Source organism: Aricia agestis, chromosome 20 (assembly GCF_905147365.1).
Source record: "Aricia agestis chromosome 20, ilAriAges1.1, whole genome shotgun sequence".
Taxonomy (NCBI): domain Eukaryota; kingdom Metazoa; phylum Arthropoda; class Insecta; order Lepidoptera; family Lycaenidae; genus Aricia; species Aricia agestis.
The window spans coordinates 3,011,962-3,038,226 of NC_056425.1; the positions used below are offsets into that span (position 1 = coordinate 3,011,962).

Sequence of the window (26,265 nt, forward strand, 5' to 3'; positions counted from 1 at the left end):
GATAGAGAGAGACAGTAAGTTTTATACCTATGAATAGTAGAAAAAAATGTAAAAATTTGAGAGAAATCAACGAGGGTCTTACAATAGAGAATGTCCATTTACTTAGATTTTACAGCCGTTCTAACAGCTCTTTTTTCTGATTGCTTCTGAATAGGTTTTCTGTTTTTTGAAGAAAAACTTTTTTCTTCTTCTTTCAATATACATACATATAGGTGAAGCTCAAGAAGTTTTATTTCAGTTGTGTGGTCTAAAGCACACTCGTTTTTTTTTTAATATTTACTTTATGGCAGTTGAATTGTGCCATTACTTTATTTATTTATATCAAATACCTTAAAATTAACATATTTTAATACATATATAATTATATTATACTTAACTACACTCTGTTGTTATACAGAGTTAGGTATGTTACGGTTTATTACATAAAACAGACAGGAAATACAAAAACTTACTTTAACGATAGTTAATATTAAGACTAAACGACGTAAAGAGTGACCAAACACAGCAAAGTATAGAGACGTGTGGAAGGAAAGAGGGGAGGCCTTTGCCCAGCAGACACAAACAGCTAATTAGAAAAGAATAGAGAATATTAAGACACATTAGTAGATAGAAATAAAATTTTGAGAATTAATTAAATTTAACTTTATACAGAGTATAATAATTATTATTGTTTTTATTGATTTTAAAATAGGTACACATTCAGTGTAACGTTTCCATCCTGAAAAATATTGGTGTATGGAGTAACAACCATATGAAGTATGTAATACGTATTTTTTCAAATTACAATATACCTAAGCTTTCAGCCAAACATAGTCTCTCAGAGACAACGCCACACCTAGTTTGACATCACAACAGGTGTAACACCTGTCCCCTAGCCGCTCTTTGCCGGCGTCTCGGGCCCGGTAAACAATCGCGGGCAGTACTCGGCCGGCCGTCGCGAGCGCCGCGCGTTCCTGCCACCGCTGACAGCTGTCAAACATGACAGTTACTTTTTTTACAACCACAAATAAGTGCAAAGGTTTTTAATCGAGTGCCGTGTATTGTGTTGTGCCGCAATGTAACGTATACAGTTATATTTCGTCCCACAAAAAGGAAAAGCTTTAATTACAGTTACATCGGAATATCTGATTTATATTCTTTGTTGTTCAAGTAGGTTGCTATTACTATGTGAGCAAAAAGTTCACTTGAAACGTAGTGGGAAAACCCCACAAGTGTACCCTTGACGTTTTGGTCAGATAAGATATTAACGTTTTGGCCCTTCGAAGAGGAATGTATTCTATGTTTATTATACCATACATTTACTTTCATTGCTAATTTTTATAAACTTTTATAATATTTTGTACATCGCATTACGTAAAACGATACACCACGATATACTCATTATCTAATTTCACAAAGTATCACGTACAATATTATGAAAGTATTCATATAGATTACGTCAAAAAATGAAATAAATATTTAGATATTTAAACATTTTATAAAGTAACCGAACCAGTCTTATAAGAAATACATTTATAGCTACAAACCAGCAAATGTATAACCCAATATACAGATAACTCTAGCTAATGCATTTGTAGGCCAAATGTGTAGCCCAATATACAGATAACTTCAGGTACTGTATATGCCATTAGCGTGTGAAGTGATAACGTCGCGCTGTCTACACAACCTCTACACAACCCGCGACCTGCCAAGTGCCAGCAACCAGTAACCGGTTGTCGAGATTATGAAAATTATCGATACGTAGAAAAGAGGTTGTCATAATATTACGAAAAAAGTTGAGCACGCCTGTTTTTGTGGCAGCGGTTCTAAAACTTTGGTGGTGGAGAGTTTTAATATAATGCAATGGTCGTTTGTTTATTGTAAGAAATTCCAAAATGCTTCTTAATAAGAGTCTTGTTTTTCGTAAACGTAAATAGCAATTTTAAATTATTATCCTTCAAATATGTTATAAGATGTTTTTAAGAATAAATTTTCATGAAAATTTAATTAAAGACAAGTTATTTTAAACAGTTAACCTAATTTTGGTTCGCTAACGACTTGTTACTGTGTTTTATGTCCTACGCTATCAAGTTTAATGACAAACATTTTATTTTGTTCATATTTTAGTGTCGTATTTTATTCCGCTACGAAAATGAACAACAGTAATATTAAATAATTATAGTTCTTAAAGTTTCGGAGAAAGATGTTGAGAGTTGTGACATACGGACGGACAGACAAACATGACAAATCCATAAGAGTTTCGTTTTCTTGCTATTTGGCTACTGAATCCTAAAGACATTTTTTTCAAAGAAAGTTCCTATTGTGAAAGAAATAGCTTTAAAATTTAATTACAAAATAAACAGTAATTCTATGGCTTAAAACGTACATTTTCTGTCATCCATAACTCCTAAGTAATGAAATTATAGTTATAACTTAGGTATAATTACACAGAAACTTTACAGATTTAGAACCAGTGTGAAATAGCAGTTCGTTTAGTTTACGGAACCAGTCATATGCGGGTCGCTTTAAAAAATATTGATTTCTGAAGGTTAAGATCACTGATAGATATTGCTAATAGGAATATATTACAAGTTACAACAATGTTTTCAACTTTTCACGCTAGGCAGGCAACAACAGAGTGTAAAACATAAAGTTTTGTTCCGTTCCACGTTTAACAATGTGCAGGGCCCCCGCTACCATATGTGCAATGTGTGCAATGCACACGGGCGCCATCCTCTAGGGGCGCCAAATTGCCATCTTTAGGGGCGCCAAAACCAAGGTCCCAAAAAATTTGCCTAAAGGGGCGCCAAAATCCTTTTTTTGCACACAGGCGCCAGTAGCCCTTACGGGGGCCCTGACAATGTGTCTGTCAAGATATGACGTGTGCAACATATCTTTTTTTTAATGAAATAAGGGGGCAAACGAGCAAACGGGTCACCTGATGGAAGCAACTTCCGTCGCCCATGGACACTAGAAGCATCAGAAGAGCTGCAGGTGCGTTGCCGGCCTTTTAAGAGGGACCCTATTCCCTAATAGGGGAGGGTAGGGAAGGGAATAGGGGAGGGTAGGGAAGGAAATAGGAGAGGGTAGGGAAGGGAAAAGGGTAGGGGATTGGGCCTCCGGTAAACTTACTCACTCGGCGAAACACAGCGCAAACGCTGTTTCACGCCGGTTTTGTGTGAGTCCGTGGTATTTCTCCGGTCGAGCTTCGCGATCTGAATTTGGTCCGATCGTTTACTGTATATTATTTGTTAGTAGCCTAGTACTAGCCCCCTCTGCTCAAAACTTTGCGTAATATTACCTATTTGTTTGTCAAGACCCTTTTTAGGGTTCCGTACCCAAAGGGTAAAGGACCCTATTACTAAGACTTCGTTGTCTGTCCGTCTGTCTGTCTGTCTGTCTGTCTCCAGGCTGTAACTCAAGAACGGTAATAGCTAGGGAGTTGAAATTCACACAGATTATGTATATCTGTTGCCGCTATAACAGAAAATACTAAAATCAAATGAAATTAAAATTTAAGGGGGGCTCCCATACGTGATTTTTTTTGGCCTTTTTTGCTCTATATCAATAATGACAACAGGTAGGTACTTGAATTTTTCTCATAGTCCTGAATTATAATGTGTACTTCAATAAATTTAATAATAATTTTAAAATAAAACAATTTTAAAATGCAAATTTTGCTCTATAATGGTACGGAAATCTTCGTGCGCGAGTTCGACTCGCACTTGGCCGATTTTATGTTCTTTTCAACGCAACCTAAGCAAATAAATTATTAAGGTAAATACTCAAAAACAAACAATTAAAATATTACTTAATATCTACGGAAGCGATTTTATTCTATTCGATAACTTAGATCTTATCTTTATCCTCATATTTCGTAACAACTGTTTCAATATTCTTACGACATTTTACTAATATATTTAATTTATTGACAATATGAAACGAGGTCTGATCTCACTGGCCCACACCCAGATAGCTCATATACCACGTATTACCTAAAAAGTATACACAGTAGACTTGGGCGTGAATTAGATATGGTGTAAAATATTATGCCTGATAATTAAAATAGAGACCTACAACAGAGAAAATAGAGAGAGATCATTGAAGACCCTTTAAGGATCCCTTTAAAAGCCCGGAGTTTGCGACAACGAGAAAAAGCTATATTTAAATTAATCGTAGGTACGTGGCAACTCCGCTTTTTTCTTCTTCTCTTCTCTTCGCTTCCTAATGCTAAGTACTCACATGCGGTTTTGCTCAAGAGTTTTACTCCAAATCGAGTAATAATTACTGTGTGGACCGCAAAACTGACAGCTCGAAGGCATCGAGCCGCTCGAAGGCTCGTATCGAGCCGGCTCGATGGAATTAAACATATCGATTTAGAATAAAACTATCGAGCACTGCTGAATGTGTGGACGAAAGCCCGAGCCGCGGGTTTAGCCCGACGTTATTGCTCGATCAAGCAAAACCGTATTCAGTACTTAGCTTAAAAGGAATTTTATTTCCTTTTAGCTAAGTACTGAATACGGTTAAGGATCTCGTGTGCTGCGTGCATGTGTTGTGTGTTACAGATGCGTTTACTCACGCTGGCATCTTTAAATGCCTGCAAGACGCCCGCAACTCCGTTGAACATCCGGGATAACAAGTAGCCTATGTCCTTTCCCGGGACTCATAGTATCTCCATACCAAATTTCAGCAAAATCAGTTCAGCGGTTTGGGCGTGAAGAAGTAACAGACAGACACGTCATTTGACTCATTTCGCATATTTTATAATATTAAGTATGGATATTCTGTTAGCTCTTACATTACACCAAATAATGCCATGTCTACCTATTTCCCTACCATATGCACGTTACCACAACTTAGTTATCTAACTGCACTGCACTCGTTACTGCTTCTTAGAAGTTAAACCGTAAAGTTAAGAGAAAACCAGAATGCTAATCTATTCCAAGCACACCATTAAAATTCCTGAACATAAATTATTTTTTTAAGTTTCGTATACGCAAACGCTGTTTAAAATCTTTGGGTCAACTACAACGTTTCATTTAAAAAAAGATACAAGTTTCATTTGCAAATTACAAAAATTCTAATTTCAAGATGCATCGACCTTTATAGCGCAGACTCACTATTATAGTGCTGCTCAAAAACGCTCCTAAGATCTCTGCTGTTGATAATATTTCATTTAATGTGTTTTTTTTGCAAATTACAAAAATTCTAATATTTAATTGTTTAAATATAATAATCAAATATTTCAATCCGATATCCTTTTAATATATATTACACATATAATAATCAAAGCCGATATCTTATATCTTTAAACGAGCAATTCTTGTACATACAGCAATTGTATGATAGGAAATCATACAATTGCTGTATGTATACAATAGGAATCTCGGAATCGGCTCCAACGATTTTCATGAAATTTAGTATATAGGGGGTTTCGGGGGCGATAAATCGATCTAGCTAGGAATTATTTTTTGAAAATGTCATTTTATTCGTGTTTTATCGAATACCGAGCAAAGCTCGGTCAAATAGCTTGTGAAGAATGCAATTCATACAAAATATTATAATCTAGTTGGTACTTGGTTTGTAATAATTATTTCTATAATGAATGTAGACTTACCGTAAATATTTAGATCATAGATCAAAGGTCTAGCATATTTCCTGTGCGCAGTTCCTAGTACTTAGATAAGACCTATCATATTACTATTCCTGCTAAACACAGCCTAGTGGCACTGAGTATATAATATGCTTTACCGCATAATATTAGCTTGTACTATATGACATAATACATACTAATATGTGTTTGTGTCTGTTACCTTTTCAAGCTTAAACCGCTAAACCGATTTCGATTAAATTAAGTATGCAGATACTATGAGTCCCGGGAAGGAACATATTATGATAGTTTTTATCCCGGAAAAATGTACGGTTCTCACGCGATACACGAATTTCGGTCCAACGGAGTTACGGGTGTCATCGCGTAAAAAATAAAATACAACTTATTTGGTTTAACAATTATTAATGTAAAAAACATTTTTTTTTTTATTTACCTTTTAAAACAATACACAATATTACATAATATATGATCGAGAAACCACGAAGGTTTATTAAGATTGAATTGCAACTTGAAATACATGATAATTTTAATTTTACGTCACAATATACCGGCGTGAAACAGCGCTTGCGCTGTGTTTCGGCGAGTGAGTGAGTTTACCGGAGGCCCAATCCCCTAACCCCTAACCTATTCCCATCCCTACCCTCAACTATTCCCTTCCCTTCCCTTCCCTACCCTCCGCTATTACCCTATTCCCTCTTAAAAGGCCGGCAACGCACTTGCAGCTCTTCTGATGCTGCGAGTGTTCATGGGCGACGGAAGTTGCTTTCCATCAGGTGACCCGTTTGCTCGTTTGCCCCCTTATTTCATTAAAAAAAATATATATATACTCAATGAAATATTATAGTAGGGGAGGTAGTGCTATCGTTTGCTAAGTCATTTCATACCGACCAAATTTTTGTCCAGCGGTAGCTTAATATTTATCAATCAATATAATCAGCGTCAGTCGCCGCACCCGTGGTGGAATGTTAACTGAGAGTATTTCAAAGTTGTAAAAAAAATAATTGTGAAAAGTGATTTTATACCGAATGAAACTTTTATGGATGATTATTGAGGTCATGCTCAACCAAAATGCACCGTCAGCCGTATCGCAGACGGGGGATTCAACGTCAGTCGCGTTACTGAACTATGTTAAAAAATTAAAATATAAAGTCATTTCATACCGTACAAAATTTATACCGGTGAATGTTGATACCTTTTTAATAATAAAGACCACCGTCAGTCGTTAATATGCGGGTGGAAAGCCCGTCAGCCAGCGATATAAGCTATAAACATTATAGCCCTACTTCGCGCTCAATGTATCCTAGGGCGTCGCGTAGATGACATTTCCACCTGCAAATATTCAACTGACGGCATATAATTATCGCACACAGCAATTTTAATTAATTAATTCGATAGTCAATATTTGTGAAGAAGAATTATATACATTTTACTTTAAAAGCGCCATCTGTTGTTATATACTAAAACTAAAATAGCACCTACCGAACCTAAACGTGTATAATCTAGATATGAACCTTTATTGGGTGCGAATTGGGATCTTTTTAATGTCAATTCAAAACGATTCGTTGGGAATCGTATTGAATTGACATTAAAAAGATCCCAATTCGCAAACTTTGAGATAATCTCAATTTTTATTCCACCCATATTGGAGTAGCTGACGATCAAAACTCTTATGTATTAATAGAATAGTATTATTGTCTCGGTATGAAATAACTTTTTAAAATGAGCGCGACCTCCCCTACTATTAGAATTTCTTTATAATGCAACACAATATAGTCTACACTATACAGTTTCAAAAGGCACATAACAGACAAGAACAATACAGTATACAAGGAGTAGCAAAACAAAATGATAATACCTCAGGGTATGTGCCCCTTATAAAGAGTTTACTGTGAAAGTAGCGGCGCTGAAAGAGCAATTTTTTATGATTTGTCGAGCGTTATGGATTTTCTCATACAGAAGTAAAAAAAAAAGGTTACTCTTTCAGGGCTGGTACTTTCACGGTAAACACTATAACCCCACACACCCTAAAGTTGTTACGACCTGTATACTTAGTTCTTTTTATTACTTATAGTTAAGGAGGGGAAGAGGGGATTTCGGGACTAGCTCGAGCGTATCAGATTAAGCTTGTATAGGCTTCCGACATGATTGTGTCTAGTCATCAACATCATGGTATAGAAATCAGATTTCTCACGTGGTGGGTTAAATTTTTTTTAATATTGAAATGTCATCGGATTTGTTTTCAAATTAAGATAGAGGATGTTAAGTATACCCCGAAGAAGCTTCCATATAAAGCACTGACGATTCAAAGGTTAGGTAAGCCTGTAGGGACATTTTAAAATATAAAGCTTCATATTTTCCTAACTAAGCTTCGCACATATTTTATTTTGCACTAAACTAAATGATTTGGTCCTTGTTGTCTAAAATATAATAATAACTGACCGAAATAAGCAATTTTATGATTATATTTTCTTTTCAAAACTTTAAAATGGCCGCAGTTGCTGAACCCACCGCTAAAATAAAAAAACGCTCTTATTATTTTTTATCGGTTTAATCTAATGTAAAAAACCTACTAGGTCTCCATGACGCTCGAGTGACTACAAAATTAGCACCTTCCCCTCCCCTACTATAAGGGTGTAGTAGTCTAGCCAAAATTTGATTGTAATTTTCTTTTCGTAGACATATGGACTTTATCCTTCAACCCACTGTCTGAGAAAACAACCTGACTAGTTTAATGACTATTGAGTAATATCACACGCCACAATATAAGTGTCATACAGTAGTGTAGCACAGCCATGTCCTTGAAACCATAATGCATAAATTTTGCTTAACATTAGACTTTAACTCGCGTGAAGTGTTTAAATATAAATCAATACTTTTTTAATAGAAGATTGACCCACCGTTCCTAGCGCTGCATCTGTAAGCCAGGATCGGCAGCGGTAATCAACCAGGGATAGGAAATTCTTTTATGTGATCTCAGGAAACCCGAGGGCCGAGCTTTATCAGTAAAAAATAGTAGAAGTGATTGAAATATCGTTTTTGCGGACATCATTTAGTCTTCCATATTCCAAGCCCGGCTAACCAAATCGTAACGCGAAGAGATATATCTCAAGTTAGGCTTATTTTCCTACGCCTGATTATCTTCTAGTATAAAGAAGGTCTACTGTTTATCTCCTGTACTGTGGTAATATCATGTATCGGTAAAAGTGGTTTTAAAGTTCAGCCTCGCCCACCCATGCCCACGTCGGCCAGCGCTGGCCAAAACCTCCACCTACTGATAGGGATCATTCATAAATTCCCTTAGACATATTAGGAATTTATTATATTTGATAGGATTAGGTCGAACCTTTTAAAGAAACACCAATTTGTTATTAAGCAAGTGGTTCAACTCTTTCGGGTGATTTGTTGTATAATATTTTGTAACCGAGACATTAAAAAATATAAAAGTGATATCTGGAGACTCCCAAACTTTGACTAAATGGAAAGCATTTTGAAAGGATGTGATGTGCCATGGAAATTAGGGTCATTTATAATTAACTTAATATTGTGATTTTTTCGTCATAACACAAAGCATTATATGCATACAAAAATAAAGCAATCAAACGCCGGCAAACAACGCCGAACCGATCTTGATACTTGTATTTTATAATTTGTTATAACGACAGTTAGAAACCTAAGTTTCCAGTGTGTATCTACATACCAAATTAACCGTTAAGCGATCGGCAATGCACCACGCTCTGATACCGCCGCGCCGGAGCAAAAACCGTGTAAATATTAATTACCTGCCTATTATTATTTTATTTATCAGGCCATTAAAGTACCAGGGAAATCGAGACTCGTAGAAAATGCGTACAGTTAAACGCTGGTAGCAAATATACTATAAAGATAGATAGTAAGCATGAAGAGGAAAGATTTTCGTATTTATAAAAGACAGACAGATTTTCGTATCGATTGTAAACTTAGAACGGAAGTGTCATATTGCCATAAATTTAGAAAACTGCAACTATAGCATCTTATCACAATTCAGTCAAACCAACGTAAAAAGCGTTCTATTGGTCCAAACTACAAATCTCTGCGAACGATTGACGTATGACAATACAGTTTTACTGTTTGATAGATACTGAAGTGTATCGGTTTAAATGAATGTTTTATTAAAATGGTTTATAGTCTAATAGTAGTTATTTAAAAAAAACCGGGGTACAGCTATAAGTTCTACATTCGCAGGTTATGTTTGCCATAAAGTAAGGGTCAGTTAGGAAGGGTGGCGTAGATCAATACCATGCGGTCACGCTATACAGTGTCAGACAAAATACAATAGACTTAACTTTAACTTCATTAAAAACTACCTGCCGCACTCAGAGACGAATTTAAATGAAGATTTTGACAGAATACGTCTGTCAAACACTTCATTAAATTGAAGTTGAATCATCATTAAATGTCTCTGATTGAGAGAGACTAAATAATATAATCTGTAATTAAAGCTGTTCCTTAAAAAAGTATAAACGATCTTGATCGTTGACATTAAAAGTATCAATTTCATTTCAGATGTGTCGGTGACAAGTGACAGTGTATAGTGTCAATAGTGCGTGTCAACGTTAAAGTGTCAACTGTCAACAATTATTGAAAGTACGAATAGATTGTGCAGTTGTAAATAATAGCATTGGCTTAGTGACGTTAACAACAATAAAAGAGGTGTCAAAATCCCCGCGTTGTAACTTTTAACTGTCAGTGTCAAAAACAACAAAACTTGTTACACCTCGCGTAGTATCTTTTTCACCGAATCTCCCGATCTGAATCTCTCACCGAATCACCGAAACCGTAGTGTCGTTACTGCAGTAACTAGTGTCATTAACAACAAAATTTGCCACCTCGCGTAGTGTCGTTGTTGCTATATACTTATAATCACTAGTGTCAACAACAACAAAACTAGTTATACATCGCGTAGTGTCTTTGGCATCGCTTGCAACTAGTATTAACAAAACTAGCACCGATCGTCAGTGTTGTGTTTAGTGTGGTACTGAACTATGACGTAAGCATGTACCGTCCCAACTTCTACGAGAGCACCTGCTTCAGGTGCAACGAAATAGTCTACCAGGTGGACCGCGTGGGCCCGCTGAAGGACTTTACCTTCTTCCACAGCGGCTGCTTCAAGTGCGCGGTATGCGGGACCAAACTGACATTGAAGGTAAGTTTACTTCAATGAGGGTTTTATGGCGCTATGTAGGGTCTATCGTGTTAATTGTCGTGTCAAACAGCTGTCATATGTCACGAAATAGCTTCCACATGTCACGATATAGCTGGCATATGTCTGTCTGACATTTGACATAGACCCTACCGTCCCTCTGGTAGCAAATGATATATCGAAAACCCTCATCGAATAATTTCACTAATATTAAGAAATATTGACCCCCATATGTATGTATTTCGACAGTGGCTGATTTATTTGAAACCTGGCCTAGTGCCTAAAACTAGTACTCAAGGGCACCCTCTCTCCCTTTATTTCCTTCCTTCCTCCCTTTTAACCCTTAAAAACCGTCTCGCCTGCCCCGTCATCCGTTCCGGACGACGGGGCTGGCGAGAGTTAATGCTCAGGATTGTCTTTTTACATTGGTCATTCGACGTGTTAACCATCTTGTTTGTCAGACAACCAGATTTTTAAACTACATAGCCTTAAGCAAGCATGAAACAAAGTTTAATTGTCGGCAAAAATTAAACCAACGCGATCTTTGCCATGAATGACAAGATCCAAGCTACTAAACTAAATGACGCGTTACTTTTATTCGGTTTAGTTTATTTTTGTATGTAGCAGGCGCGGTCCGAAAGGGGGGTCACAGGGGACATGACCCCCCCCCCCCCAAAATCTAAGGTCAAAATCTTGGCAAATAATAAAAAGAAATTTCTAGCTATCCCATAACCACCACTGCGTCCGACCTTAGACAGTCAACCCAGAACCGTCCGAGGGCGCAGATAAAAAAAAATATTATTAGTGTAGTAAGTGACCCCCCCCCCCCCCCCCCCAAAATTTCAGGCTGCGACCGCGCCTGGTATGTAGCTATCCTTGAATTTATGAGTGGTTTTTTTTTCTATAACAAGGCTCTACTCTACAGCCTTGTTACGTAATAATGACATTAAGGTGTCTGAACTTTGATTGACTCGTTCGCTCGATTGTTCCGCACTCAAAGGGCAAGGCGTACTGTTAAGTATAAGTAATGACTTAATCGAACTTAGCAATAGCGTTGAATATCGACAACTTATTTCCATCGAAGTATTTTTCCAGTAAGTATAATTTCGACAGACAGAAAAGAAATACTAAAAATGTATGGGATTCGACATAACATAGCGATATTTTGTTAGGTCAAATTCAGATTTTTTTTATTGTAACTTCGCAACGTTTACTATCAGACAATTTTCGCCTATTCACGCGCTGTAAAAAATTAAAAAATAAATAATCGGCCAAGTGCGACTCGGACTCGTGCACAAAGGGTTTCGTACCGTTATAGAGGAAAAATAGGCCAAAAATTGTGTTTTTGTATGAGAGCCCTTAAATTTTAATTCTATTTGAATATTATTATAAATTATTTAAGTAGACATAATATAGGCATTTATGAAAAATTCAAGTGCCTATCTGTGGCCATTATTGATGACGAGCAAAAAAGGCCAAAAAAATAACGTTTGTTGTATGTGGGAGCCCCCCTTAATTAATATTATTATTTTGTTTCTAGTACTTATTTGTTGTTATAGCGGCAACAGATATACACAATCTGTGAAAATTACAGAAGTCTAGCTATAGCGGTTATTGAGTTACAGCCTGGAGACAGACAGACGGACAGACATCGAAGTCTCAGTAATAGGTACCCGTTTTTACCCTTTGGGTACGGAACCGTAAAAATCAAACAAATAGAAAAAAACAATAAAATTCAAATTTTGAAATTAGAACAGATCAGTGACTATTATTATTTGCACATAACATTAATAATTTTATTCCAAAAACAAAATGGATGTAAAAGGTAAAAGAAATAACAATTGTAACATAATACTCGTACAAGGCCATCTAACCAGACGATTGTTTGAAGATACTATCAAGGTCAGTAATGTCTACCGCCACGTTGACAAATTGGCGTCAGCTAAGATGGCCGTATAAGGAGATATGGAGCTCGTCCATAAATGGACAATAGATCTTGGATAAAAGATGTAATATAGAAATGAGACGTGTTACATGACCGATATAGAGTTCATAATATTGGAGATACAAAGTTTCCAGGGTTCGTGCCATATATATATACATATATAGGCGGTGGCTGTCCGCTGTCGCTAACTCACCGGGAAGCCATAGCGGCGTTACCATGGTAACGTCCAAGCAACGACAGGCGCATCTACGTCGCTGAAAAGCGCTGTTTTTCTTAAAGTTAAGTTTAAAACAGCGCAGCGCTTGCAGTGACGGACGTCTTCCGATGCTCGGGAAATACGACCGTTGCCGAAAAATTACGAAAATTTCTATGCGCATTATCACTTTGGGAGCACTGTACTAAAGTTGAATTTGCTAAATGCTAATAATATAGAAGTAAGTGCCACGTGGTAAAATTTAATGTTTCATGTTACGTTGCACTTGTCTGCGCTCGTCATGACTTCTGTGCCCCTCCCGATGTCAATGTGTCGCGTTTCCTCCCAAACCAACTAGGAGGCATTCTAATACTTCTTTCAGACTCAGTTCATGCTCATCTACAAAAAAATTATGAAGGGTCGCTCTAACAGTTTTGTAGGCTAAGTGTCCAATGAAAAGGGGCATAAAAGAAAAAATGGGAGTTCCCAAAATTTTCATTCCCTGGGCAATATTTTGAGTATTTTACTGGACAATATTCTTGGCAATGTTCTGGACAGTATTCGGGCAATAGGCTAGCAATATCTGGGCAATATTCCAGGCAACATTTTGGGCAAAATTCTGTGCAATGTTCTGTCATCTGTGTAACGCTCATTTGTGAGTAAACAATAAGTCAGTATGTCGTGAGTCACGAGTTAATAACCGCGATTACTCATTGTTACACATTGCGGAGGTCACGATACTGATTATTGATTACATTGTGACAAATTACACAAGTGTCAGAACTTTGACCTCCAGCCTATTTTAGGAGATAACTTAAATACTTAATCAAACCATAAAGTTAATCTACGCGGAATATATTATTAACTTTATAAATCAAACCTATTTTAACTCAATATCTGACTTCATTCTTAGGCTGCGTTTCCACCAGAGCTGAGCGGAGCTGTGTTGCGAGGATTGAGGAATGTGTTTTTGAGAACCAATAGCATCGCCGCGCTGAGCGATGTCATGGCAATGTCATGTCAACGAAGCGATTCTATTGGTTTTCAAAAACACATTCCTCGCAACACGACCATAAAGTTAATATACCCAATAGGTATATTAACTTTATGAACACGACACAGCTCTGGTGGAAAGGCAGCCTTACTGTCTAACAAATCCAACCTGTCCCTCGCTTTTCTCTAACCAATTTTTTGTTGTTCTTTTGTGCAAAAATTAAAAAAAACCGACTTGGAGAATTTCATTACTTGTTATCCTGCAAAATATACCAGTGGGACATCGGGAATTATAAATTCGTCAATTTTGCTTCCTTCCTCTTAAAACTGGCGAAAAATAAGAAATTAAATAGAAAATGCAGTTTTAGTCTAAAAATAAGACTAGAAAAGTGCTAGATTGGAGAGTTCGCAGTGAGTACTACTAGACTATTATTCTTAAAGCAATAAAATGTTAGTAGAGTTCACCGATACAAAATAATACACATTGTGGTGTTTGCGAAGTTTAAAAGTTTATGAAATAAAGATAATTCATTGATTTCAAGAATATTTATAAAAAATATTTTAAAATGTCCTACTCAAAACTCCCCCTAGAAAAGAGAAAGTTTTTTTTACAAATCTCTTTTTTTTTTTGGCTATCTGTTTGCAACTTCGCACTACGGGTTTCTATGTATTAAAGGTGCTAGTTGGCAGCGGACGACATGAAGCAACCTCAGACGACGTGTCGTCGCGACACGTCATTTCTATGTAGATATTTCTATGAAAGTGTCGCTAGCTACGCAGGGTATTTCATAGAAATACATACAAACCAGTAGTGTCGCGACGACACGTCGTCTGCGATGTCTTCATGTCGTCCGCTGCCAACCGGCACCTATAAAGCAGTAGGTTGCGGTCGCCAGTCACGGTCTCAAGTCGCGGTCTCGCGTCGCGGTCTCAAGTCGTGGTCTCGCGTCGCGGTCGTCTTGATTCGAATACTACCCTTAGTGTCGCTAGCTGCAGAGAGCATTTCATAGAAATACATACAAACCAATAGTGTCGCGACGACACGTCGTCTGCGGTTGCTGCCAACCGCTGCCAATCGGCACCTTTAGTTTGCGATTTAAATTATTATAATATTATTATGTTTTTGACATAGGTACCTACAACGCTATACTACTAACATTTCCATAGCAATGTATGTTCCACTATATACTGATTAGGTTGTTTTTGTTTGTCACAAATGAGATTTCACGATTGTTTCGTGAATGGAGGTGACCGGGGTAGCCGTGTCATTGTCATGACGAATCGATGGACAGTGCTCACTATCGGGTATTATGCTAATGACAACTAAGTTTAGACTTTAGTATTAAATAAGTTATTTAGGCCAAGTGCGAGTTGTAATGACGGTCAGGGTGTAACAAAACTAAGTGATGAATTGATGATAGATTAGACTTTAGTTCTTCTCGCCGGGGTAGTTCCCGAACCGGTGGTAGGTATCAGGTAGACATTCTGATAAAAATTTATTCAAATTTACTCAGAAATAAAAAAAAATGTTTATTTATTTATAATATAGAGTATAGAGTTACTTTTGACTTCTGTATAATAATAAAATAAAAACTATATAAAAAACGATATAAAAATAAAAACTTACTCTTTTAGCACTTAGTTTTAAACTCATTTACTTTTGCTACAATATGCATATAGCCCTTCAAAGCCTTGAAAAATGAACTAGCCCACACAGAATTAATATTTTTCTTGTAGACTTGTGAGAAACGGCCAACATCTTTTTGTCATAATTCATTGTGTGAAATGAATGATTTTTTTACTGATTTTCTTTCTTTCTTTGGAAAGAACGATATTATTATTTTATACAATGATAATATCATTATTTATTTTAAAAAATTGGGTAGAAAGGTCCTCTTTATTTCATAACATGTAAATTGTAATACATTAAACTCTTTAAAATGTGATCAATCATAAAAGTTTACATTTAATGATTATGAATTTATTTAAAACTAGATGTCCCGCGCGGCTTCGCCCGCGTAAATTTTTATCGTACATTTTCCCATAAAAAATATTTCCCCCGTTTTTCCCACATTTTTCTAAATTTCTTCGCCGTATTAGTTTTAGCGTGATAATATTATATAGCCTATAGCCTTACTCGATAAATGATCTAACTAAGACTGAGATAAGTTTTTAAATCGGACCTGTAGTTCCTGAGATTGACGCGTTCAAGCAAACATACTCTTCAGGTTTATAATATTAGGTAGGTATAGATTTTTTTAAATTATCGCTTGACAAACTCGAGTCTCGATCTAAAAGACTATGAAATGGTATAATATGGTAGTGATGATGATGATGATGAATGTAATTTGCATAGTAGCATATGCTTTCTGTTCTTAAAACAACGCCGCAACTCCCAAACTTGTATCTATAAAGAATCAGGAGTTATCTCAGCACCTTCCGAACCACGGTACACCAGGTATATCTCGGTGCAAAATCTTACTTGTTGGTAGCATATGCTTAGAATACTTCTCACGAAACCGAAGTCACCACATGTTTCCCTATAAGTTTTGAGGAGTTCCCTCGATTTCTTATGGATCCTTCATCAGATCACCACTTTTGTGAATATAAGACCAAATTGGGATGATACTCTAAAAGAAAAATTTTGAAAATCGGTTAACAAACGGCGGAGTAATCGTTGAATATAAGAAAACGAACATAACACCTCCCCCATTTTGAAAGTCGGTTAAAATTGTAGCCTATGTGTCATTCTGATGTATAAGCTATATTATTGAAAAGTTTCATTAAAATCCGTTCAGTAGTTTTTGCGTGAAAGAGTAACAAACATCCATACATCCACACATCCATACATCCATACATCCAAACAAACTTTCGCCTTTATAATATTAGTAGGAAGTAGGATACAATCTAATGTGTTTAATACCCAATTAGTACATTAACGTAACTTATCATTTTGAATATTATTATCATGTTTATACGAAATTAGAAATTCTTTGACCCCGTATTAGATAAGTATTATGTATTGCATAATGACTTATGTATGACTACATAACAGTTGGCCTAAAAATGTATAAAGTATCGATTGGAATTATAGATTTATTGCATTTTGTATGATGGTACTTTAGTTAGGTTGCATTCAATAATTTTTACTGCTAAGTTAGAAACCAAAAATGTATGGCAAAAGACAAGCGATATAGTTACATAGCAATGCGTTTTGTCAAATTCCATTTTTGTGATTTTAAAATTCGTTACAGCCACATACATAGATCAAGATATGCGCACTTTAAAACTCTGGAACGAACTGTCACCAGCAGTATTGCCGGACCTATACACGACCTGCAAACCTTCAAAAGAGCGTATTCCCATTTAAAAGGTCGGCAACGCACCTGCAGCTCTGCTGATGTTGCGAGTGTCCATGGGCGACGGTAGTTGCTTTCCATAAGGTGACGCGTTTGCTCGATTGCCCCCTTATTTCATAAAAAAAGATAGATACCGCATGTGAATGTACTTCGCGTCACGTGTGCCATATCGTGCTCCCAGAGCAATGCTCGTCTTTTGAAAGTCTGTTCTTTAGTCTACTATCGGAATAGGACGTCAATCGGAATTTTAAAAATGCCTAAATGCCTAAAAGTGCCGTATTGAGCTGTAGACATTCAAATAGAAATGTTGGTCTAATAATGGGCACGTTTCACGGAAAAAAAAGGCCCGCTCGTTTTCATACAAAATATGGAGCGACATGCGGTATCTATCTTGATCTATATCTGTGGCTACAGCTGATATTAACAATGCTTTAAAGCAGAAGACATCGGAAAAAACACGGGACTGATTTTGATCTATATTATGGCACAACTTATGCAAAATACGAAGGATTAATAGGTATTTTAGCATGACAACATGTGCGGTTCCTCATATTCTTTCCAGTTTTCTTTAAGTCGCAGGCAGTGTCTAGTTGATTAAAATGCTGAAACTGGTTACAAAACATAATTCTACATTCCTGATTAATTCTTCCACGTCCGAATACTGTTACGAGGATGTTGCGTCCCAAGATATATTATATGAAATTAAGTTTATATTATATGAAATTAAGAAACGAACAATACATAATATTATGTTACATTTGTAAGTAGTTAACAAATTACAATCCAAAATATATCTTGTTAAGTACTATTTTATAAGCAACCGCCTGTACAAGGTGCTGAGTTTGTATATTGTATACTATACTTGGATGCTAATAAAGTCTTTGAATCTTTGAAGATTTGAATAAATTAACAAAAATCTTACCAAGGATATTGAAAGAATTTAACACGAAGAATAATAGTGTGCTGTGTTTTTATTTTTTATTTTTATATGTTATTTTATTTTATTTAAATAAGAGCTACGCGAGACAAAATATCACAAAACATTTTCTACCGACATAATTTTGTCTAGCGACTAAAGCCGCCGTGCTTAGTAATGCCGTAAAGCAAAATGAAACCTATATATAGCCTTTTTTCATAAAGTGGTATATTTTATTTGAATTTTTGTCGGTCGCGTTCGCATGCTGCGAAGATTGGAGAGCCAGGTCACAGGTGGCTTACCTTAAGCTAAGTACTCACATACGGTTTTGCTCGATAGTTTTACTCCAAATCGAGCAATAACCACCGTGTGGACCGCAAAACTGACAGCTCGAAGGCTCGCTCGGAAGCCGGCTCGATAGAATTAAATATATCAAATATGTCATTTCCTTCGAGTCGGAGTAAAACTATCGAGCAAAACCGTATGTGAGTACTTAGCATTACAGGCTTTCAATATCTTGACATAGGGCCTGTTTCACCACTTCCTGATAAATGCCGGATAGGCTATCCACAACTTAACTTGACAGATAGAGTATGGTGTATTTGTCAGATAAGTTGAGGATAGCATATCCGGCACTTATCAGGAATTGGTGAAATGGGCCCTTAGTATCCCGATTTTATTTCACGTATCCTCTCCATCCACAGACATACTACAACAACCAACACTACACTGAAGACAAGGAGGTGTACTGCTCGTCCCACGTGCCCAAGATCGGCCCCGGCCACCTCGACCACTCGGCGGTGGGCATCCGCAGCGCGCTCAACGTGCCGCGCAGCAACAACTACGTCAACGAACAGATTAGAGGACATAACAGGAGCAGCCATGAGACTGAACGTGAGTAGAATCCTAGAGTTGACAGTATGTTCAAAATTTTAAAATAATTATTAAATTTTATAGGTTTATTGATAAAAACTCTAAAACAATACAAATAATGAAAAAATAATTATTGATTTATTTTATTTTACATTAAAAAAAATTGGATTTATTAACTGTAAGTCACGTGATTGGAAACGCCAATCGAAGCAGTGACGTCATCGTTCAGTGTCAAACAAAATTGACAGTTGTTAGCTTACTCACTTTTGCTCTGTCAACGGTTGTTTTGTTTCATGAACGATGACGTCACGTGAGCACGTGACCATAATGCCGCGTTTTTGTGACATATTTTAAATTCAGTATTTAAAATAATTTTTAACTCATTCTAGGGCATAATAATGAATAAAATATTAATTTACTGGTATTATTGAAAACAACTGAAGCGCCTAAAACTATTTTTAAAAAGTTGTCAACTCCCGGATTGTGATATCTATATTATTGGCTACAAGTAGATATGTTGTACAATCAGAGAAGTTGATTCGTCGGCAGATGGCGGACCTACGTGTTTCGGTCGCGTTTTGTCAAACCCAGCCGACTGATATGACGACTTACATGAAAGGGTCAATTCAGACCGCAACGCGACGAGAGATGAGAGAGATGCGTTTCCATTTGTATGGATTTCGAAATTAAAGTCTGCCAATTCAATACAAATTCAGAAATGCATCTACGCGTCACTTTGCGGTCTGACTTGACCCTAATGCCTGCTCCACACTTTCGCGAGATATTCGTGAGAATCTCGTGAGATTCTCATTTCTTATATTCTTCCGAAAATCTCCCGAGAGTGTGGAGCGGGCACCTTGAAGGTTCTCTGAAGATTCTCACGAATATCTCGCGAGAGAGTGGGGCGGCCTTATTTTTATTTATTTATTTAAAACTTTTGCACGTTTCTTAATGCCTCGTGGCATTATCTTCCAGCCAAACCTTAGGGTGTTGCAGAGAATGTGAGGTAGATGCAAACCCTTAGAAGACAAGTGATTAAAAATACCTTAAAATTAATAATACAATTATAGATATATATTCATAATCATATATACAATTCAAAGTAAAATAAACACATTATATACAATATAATATACATATATTATATACAATATTACATATTATAATATAAGTAATAATTAATATTTATGGGTTGATTCAGGCCGCAACGCGACGCGTAGACGCATTCCTAAAATATGGATTTGACAGATTCGCAAGACGTCTCAAGATCTGCCAAATTCATACAAATTTATGCCGCGCCGCGCCTCGCCTCGTCTCGTCGCGTTGCGGTCTGAATTGACCCGTTGACATAATCCGATCGAATGTCGCATGTCCGTCAACTACGTATGAATCAATATCTTCAATGGGCTGGAATGGGCAATTTCTGATAGGCAAATGATATAATAATATATGCCATAAGAAAAATTTATTCATAGGCAGATCGTAGATGTTGGTAATTTGGTACGGCTATTTCGATTCGATCTCAGTTGTGATTTTTCGGCTGGACTTAACATAATGCGTCCAAGTTACGGCGGCGCGGCAGTCTGCCTATGGGCTATGAATCAACTTCTACTAGGGTACATGCGCATCAAAGGTGCTGCTGTCGACAATCCGAAACTCGTACATTCATTTTCTTACCATTTGCTACCGCCAATAGTTTCTGTAAGGAGGTAATTCAAGAACCAAAATCGTTTTTAGGCTATGTATTAATGTAACAGACAGTTCTGTGGCGCCAATAGGAACTTGGCATTCAATCAATACCCTCGGCCTACTGACTATATCCATGACTGGTTTACAATTGCATTGAACATTGTGTCATGATGCGTAGTGACGTCACCGTGACGTCACAATGGCCGCCCTTGCGGACACGCTGACCGTGGTACTATTGTTAAACTGTAATTTAATGCCCATTAGGTCTTATGGTTCATTGGAGCGAGCGGTTTTACAGTACAAATAAGTGATAATGCCTCCCACACCGGTTTGGTGACCGTGGCCGGTTTCATTGAAACCAGACCTGCAACGCATTTTCATAGGTTCCAAGTGTGTAGAGAACTCTCTCATCCTTCACTCTCAAAACCCAGCGGGACGGACGACAGATACGACTGGCGAGAGATCAGGCGCAGGACCGACTTTTTACATGCCCATCGGATGTACGGATCATCTTAATAGTCAGATTAGGTGATAAGCCTGCTTTGTAAATTAACATTTTTATAACGCGGGAATCGTACCCACAACGTCCAAGTCCAGAGTCGCGCTCTAAACCACTAGACCACGGAGGCGTTCCACAAATATGTAACTAGATGTCCACAACCGGAATACCTCTGAAAATGTACATGTCCCTGTTCATGTACATTTTTCAGAGTCCAAAACTGTAATGTCGCTTCTCTCCAAAGTTTTTTAAATTTTATTAAAAACTGTTCAGCAATTAAACGGAAGAGTAAACTGACTAACGGCTGCACTCAGATTTAACGACCACTTAGCTTTAATTTTAAATTATTGTAGTTACTTGCTACTGTAAATGCTGGCTAAAGCTTGGCTGTAGCCTGTAACGGAAATGGCAATTTTAATATAAATAAATTATAAAACTAGCGTTTACTAAAATATTATTAAAATTATTAAACAGATCCCATTCTCATAAAATAATTTACTGATAACATAATACAACCTCATTACGCCAAATTAAGTTTTCATTAACTTAATTTGCTTTTTAATTATTTAATTTGTGAATCGTCAATAAATGTACAATCAAATTATGTATCTAGCCCACCGTACGGTAATTATCGCAGGGTGGGAACCGAACCGTGACAAAACACAATACTTTTTGACACAGTCGAGTAGGTGTTTCATATTATTCGGAACTAACTACCGAATTATTCTGTTAAAGCGATGAATGGAATTAAATTATATACTACTAGGCAATGTGAGTAGATCAGTTGCGCATTAATTTATCGCGCAGGAACTGTACATTTTTCCGGGATAAAAAGTATCCTATGTCTTTTCCCGGGACTCAAGTAACAAGTTATCTCCATTCCATAATATAAAATGTCAGCAAAATCGGTTCTGTGGTTAGGGCATGAACAGCTTCCAGACAGACAAACAGATGACGAACTTTAACATTTATTAGTATGGATATTTTGATATGGATTACTATAGACTTTTTAAAATTATTTTCTTCCTTTTCTCTATCATTTTGTTCACTTTACTAAACGTTGACCGAAAATCCGTTTAACTGAATTTCGTTTCGCAACCGTTAATTCTCCGGACTAAAACTATCCTGTCAAGGGAAATGGGATTCAAAGAGCCACCACGCCAAATCGGTATAACAACTTACTCACAGATATATTCGCACTTCACGGTGGTACGATGATAAAAACTCTTATCGCGATAAAAATAAGGTTGCAAATCGTAAAATACCGAGACAAACAAGAGCCTCATTAGCAATATTTTAAGGCTAAGGAATGTGTTTGATAAACCGCGTATCTCCATCGGAGAGCATATCGGAGGAGTTCGGCAGTTTTCGCCGTTAGAGAGGGACAGACGATGATTACGTAAGGAGAGAAAGGGACGGAAGAACTTGTTGCAAAAGCGGCCGCATTCCACATGGCAGCCCAGTGACCTACAGCTTGGACCTTAGGCCCAGAGTATGGGCTAAAACTTTAAAAAATATGTTTAGTTTTACAAACATATACATAATATTTCACTAAAAATCATGAGGATATGACACCACCTATGTTTAAATGACTGGAAAATCTTTTAAAAATCTGTAGTTAAGGTGCTAAAATAATAGATAAACATACGAACAGAACAGATAAAACAAATATTATATTCTTCATTTTAGGTTGGCCGTAGTTGGGTAAAAATACAAAACTTTTGCACTTATGAATGCGTTGAACTCTTTTCTATGGCGTACTATGAATAATGATATTTTTCGTTTAATCAACGACTTTGTGCATTTTAATAATAACTTTTCGTTCTTCTTTTAACCCTAGATCACTAACCATTCGTATCTCAGACTACGCATACCCCGCGAGTTTCATAGTTTGGTATGTTCCAATAACCTACACCACCTTCCTCGCTTAGTACCTTCCTGATTAGGTCTTTTAGTGACCTACATACCCTGAGTGCGATCGCATGCGCAGTTTTTTAGGAGATACAGGCAATGAGTCGTCTGATAGACGAAAGGTTAGTGACTATGCATTTTTTTTTTCACTTTAAACATTTATTATTTTTTTAAGATACCCTCATTATTTATTTGCAAGAAGCCGGAAATTGTTGATTTCTATAATTATACAAAAGGAGCAGTGGATACCGCAGATCAAATGTGCTCAGTCATGAGTACTAGTCACAAAACCCATAGATGAGGCTTTGCTTGTTTTATTATACTTTAAACAGAATAATTACAAAATCATACGCTATTTACGTATCCAACATGAACAGAGATCGTAAAAAACCCCTAAAGAGATGAAATTTTGATTTTCAAATAGCTAATGAACTTATAAAATCCTGGCTACTCGAGCCCTACAATGTGGTGACTTTGAAGCGTGATTTGGGAAAAAGTATTGATTATATTCTAATTATTGAAGAGCCTCATGAAATTTGTATTCAAGAGATCGAAGAAAATTTGTGGATTTTGTCTTAAAAAAAGTTGCATGACATAATATTCTTGCACATACTGCAAAAAGACCATTTGAGGGGAGCACACTTTTTGTATTTGTAATAATTGCAGGAATCACGATTATTTCTATTTGTTTATTTTGTTAAATTGCAAAAGGAAAACACATTAAGTTTTTGTTAACTTCATAAAATAAATAATGACGGTTTTGAAAATATGTGACTTTTATAGCGTAGTCTGTGAGTCGAAAGGTTAGTGACAGTGTAACACCAATTTAAGGTTACTGATCTAGGGTTAAGATTATTACATCTAAATTGGTAGAAAACTAAATATGGCTAAGCCACGAGGCAAGTCACAAGGCTTTTCATTCAATGTAACGTGTTAGCAGTTAGAAAATAGCAGCAATGTATTAAGTATATTAAAATCTGTACAAAAAATGTGTTGTTTAAGTTCTAACTTCTAAAACTGCGTTCACATCAAAACTGTCTTTCAGTCGCTAACTATGAGCAAGCTCACTAATTATAGCTCAATAGAAAAAGTCAGGTGTGAACGAAAAATAAATATTTTTAGAAATATCATAAACTGCATAACACTCGTTAACTCTTGGCGACTGACAGTCAGTTAGGTGTAAAATTCGCCTTAGCAATAATCTGTATTGCCTAAGCCAACTTTTAATAGTTTTTCCATAAAAAGGGCCATGTTTCTCAATGGCCGGCCATATTTTCCTACGCATTGCGTCACAAGTTAGCAAACCGTATCTGGGTGAGCTCTTTACATTGGTTTATGGTGAATTTGTAGGTGTAAATACATATGTATAATTTATATAAGGGCTTATTACATATTATAGCAGAACGATTGAGACACATATGCATATTGCATATATCTCCTACTCCTACCATTCTTCTGATTAATTTCGTTGCGGGTCCCAAGACAGATTTAGCTTGTCCCTCGGGCATCCCTGAGATCATATCAAAGGGTTTTCGTGGTTGGTTACCACTGTTGATCCTGGCGACATAGGAGTTGCAGTGGTGGGAATGTGTGGTGGGCCTTTTGCCCGCTTAAAAAAGCCTATTGCAGAATTTTAATCTTCTATTAATGTTTTTTAACTATGCAATATATTTATAAATGTGATAACTGATAAGATATCAATCTAAAGCCAATCTTATTAGAAGTTTGTTCCTTACTAAAAAGATCTTCTTGAAGAGAAAAATTTCTGTTATTTTTATACATAACTAACTGTCACGGCAAACGTTTCTTTGCCATATAAATTATTTCGCCCGTATAATTTTATTGAAGTGACTAAATAAGTATGTATCACTATGGCAACGTCCATCGCTATCCCGTCGCACAAACAATAGTCGCCGTCAGTCTCGAGTTGTAATAATTTACTATTATTTATTCAACAAATGCACTTATCAATAAAAAAAGTACCCAGTACCGATTTTCAGAACCATTGAATATGCATATAAAATTTGATTAAAATCAGTAAAGCCGTTTCGGAGGAGTACGCGGCCTAACATTGTGACACGAGAATTTCATAATATTTAAGATTACGTATATTTGAGAATTGATATAAAACAAAATAATTATTGATAGAATTGTAACCAATCAGATCGCGTTGAAATTAGATATTCTTTTATCAGAATTCGTAGTTGTCTGACATTGAATCCGTATCTAAACTGTATTATTGTAACCCAGTAGAGTAATAGGATGTAATGTTACGAATACGTAGCTGTCTGCTAACCCCTCTAATGTTCATTACACGTTGGATTACGAATTATACTTAATTCAACTAATACAAGCAATTAAGCGATCTCGTAGGTACGAGTATTGCGTAACTACGTATTTTAATTAACTACTTATTTCCTTTGGGTTTGCGCCAGTGATCTCATAGAACCACAGAGTAAATAATTGTAAAAAATAAGTTTTTTTTGGTACACACTCTGCTTAAATCCAAATTTGTGCAAGAGGAATCCTAACCAATTCGCTTCTGCATGTATATTTCCCTTTATTTATAAACGAGCTTTTGCCCGCGGCTTCACTCGCGTTAGCAAGTATTATTATAATATACAAACTTTCATCCCCTATTTCGACCCTTTGCGGGTAGAATTGATCAAAATCCTTTCTTAGCGGATGCCTACGTCATAACATCTACCTACATGCCAATTTTCAGCCCGATCCGTCCAGTGGCTTTGGCTGTGCGTTGATAGATCACCATATATATAGATGAGTACCTAGTTTATGTCCGCACCATTTTTGGCCAAAAAAATAACATGGTTCGCAAAACCTTCGACTCAGGTCAAAATCTCAACTTAAACAGAAACCCATCCGAAAATTAGTTTTGTAGAAAACATGCGTCGAAATTGACCCAAAATGTTGTTTGTATTCATAAATTTATTAATATTTTTAAAATTTTCAATAATATTACAATTTTATTTTCATTTAATAGAGTACAAACACATCTTTTAATTCGAACTTTCAGCGTATTCTCTTGTTACAAACCTAGCGGGGCCCCAACTACGCTTTGACATAAATAACCACAAAGGTACCTCTATGCCTTTAT

At 36.5% G+C, this 26,265-nt stretch overlaps 1 protein-coding gene across 1 annotated transcript in view; it reads left to right on the plus strand.

Annotated features, from left to right (window-relative positions):
* Positions 1-771: 771 nt before the first annotated feature.
* The window catches only part of LOC121737211 (hillarin), a 68,314-nt gene continuing 42,820 nt past the window's right edge, over positions 772-26,265 (plus strand). Inside the window, exons 1-3 of the mRNA XM_042128817.1 lie at positions 772-1,057; positions 10,136-10,775; positions 18,883-19,072. Coding sequence (XP_041984751.1) covers positions 10,626-10,775; positions 18,883-19,072 — 340 coding nt within the window. The 5' untranslated portion in view covers positions 772-1,057; positions 10,136-10,625. The remainder of the gene's footprint in view (positions 1,058-10,135; positions 10,776-18,882; positions 19,073-26,265) is intronic.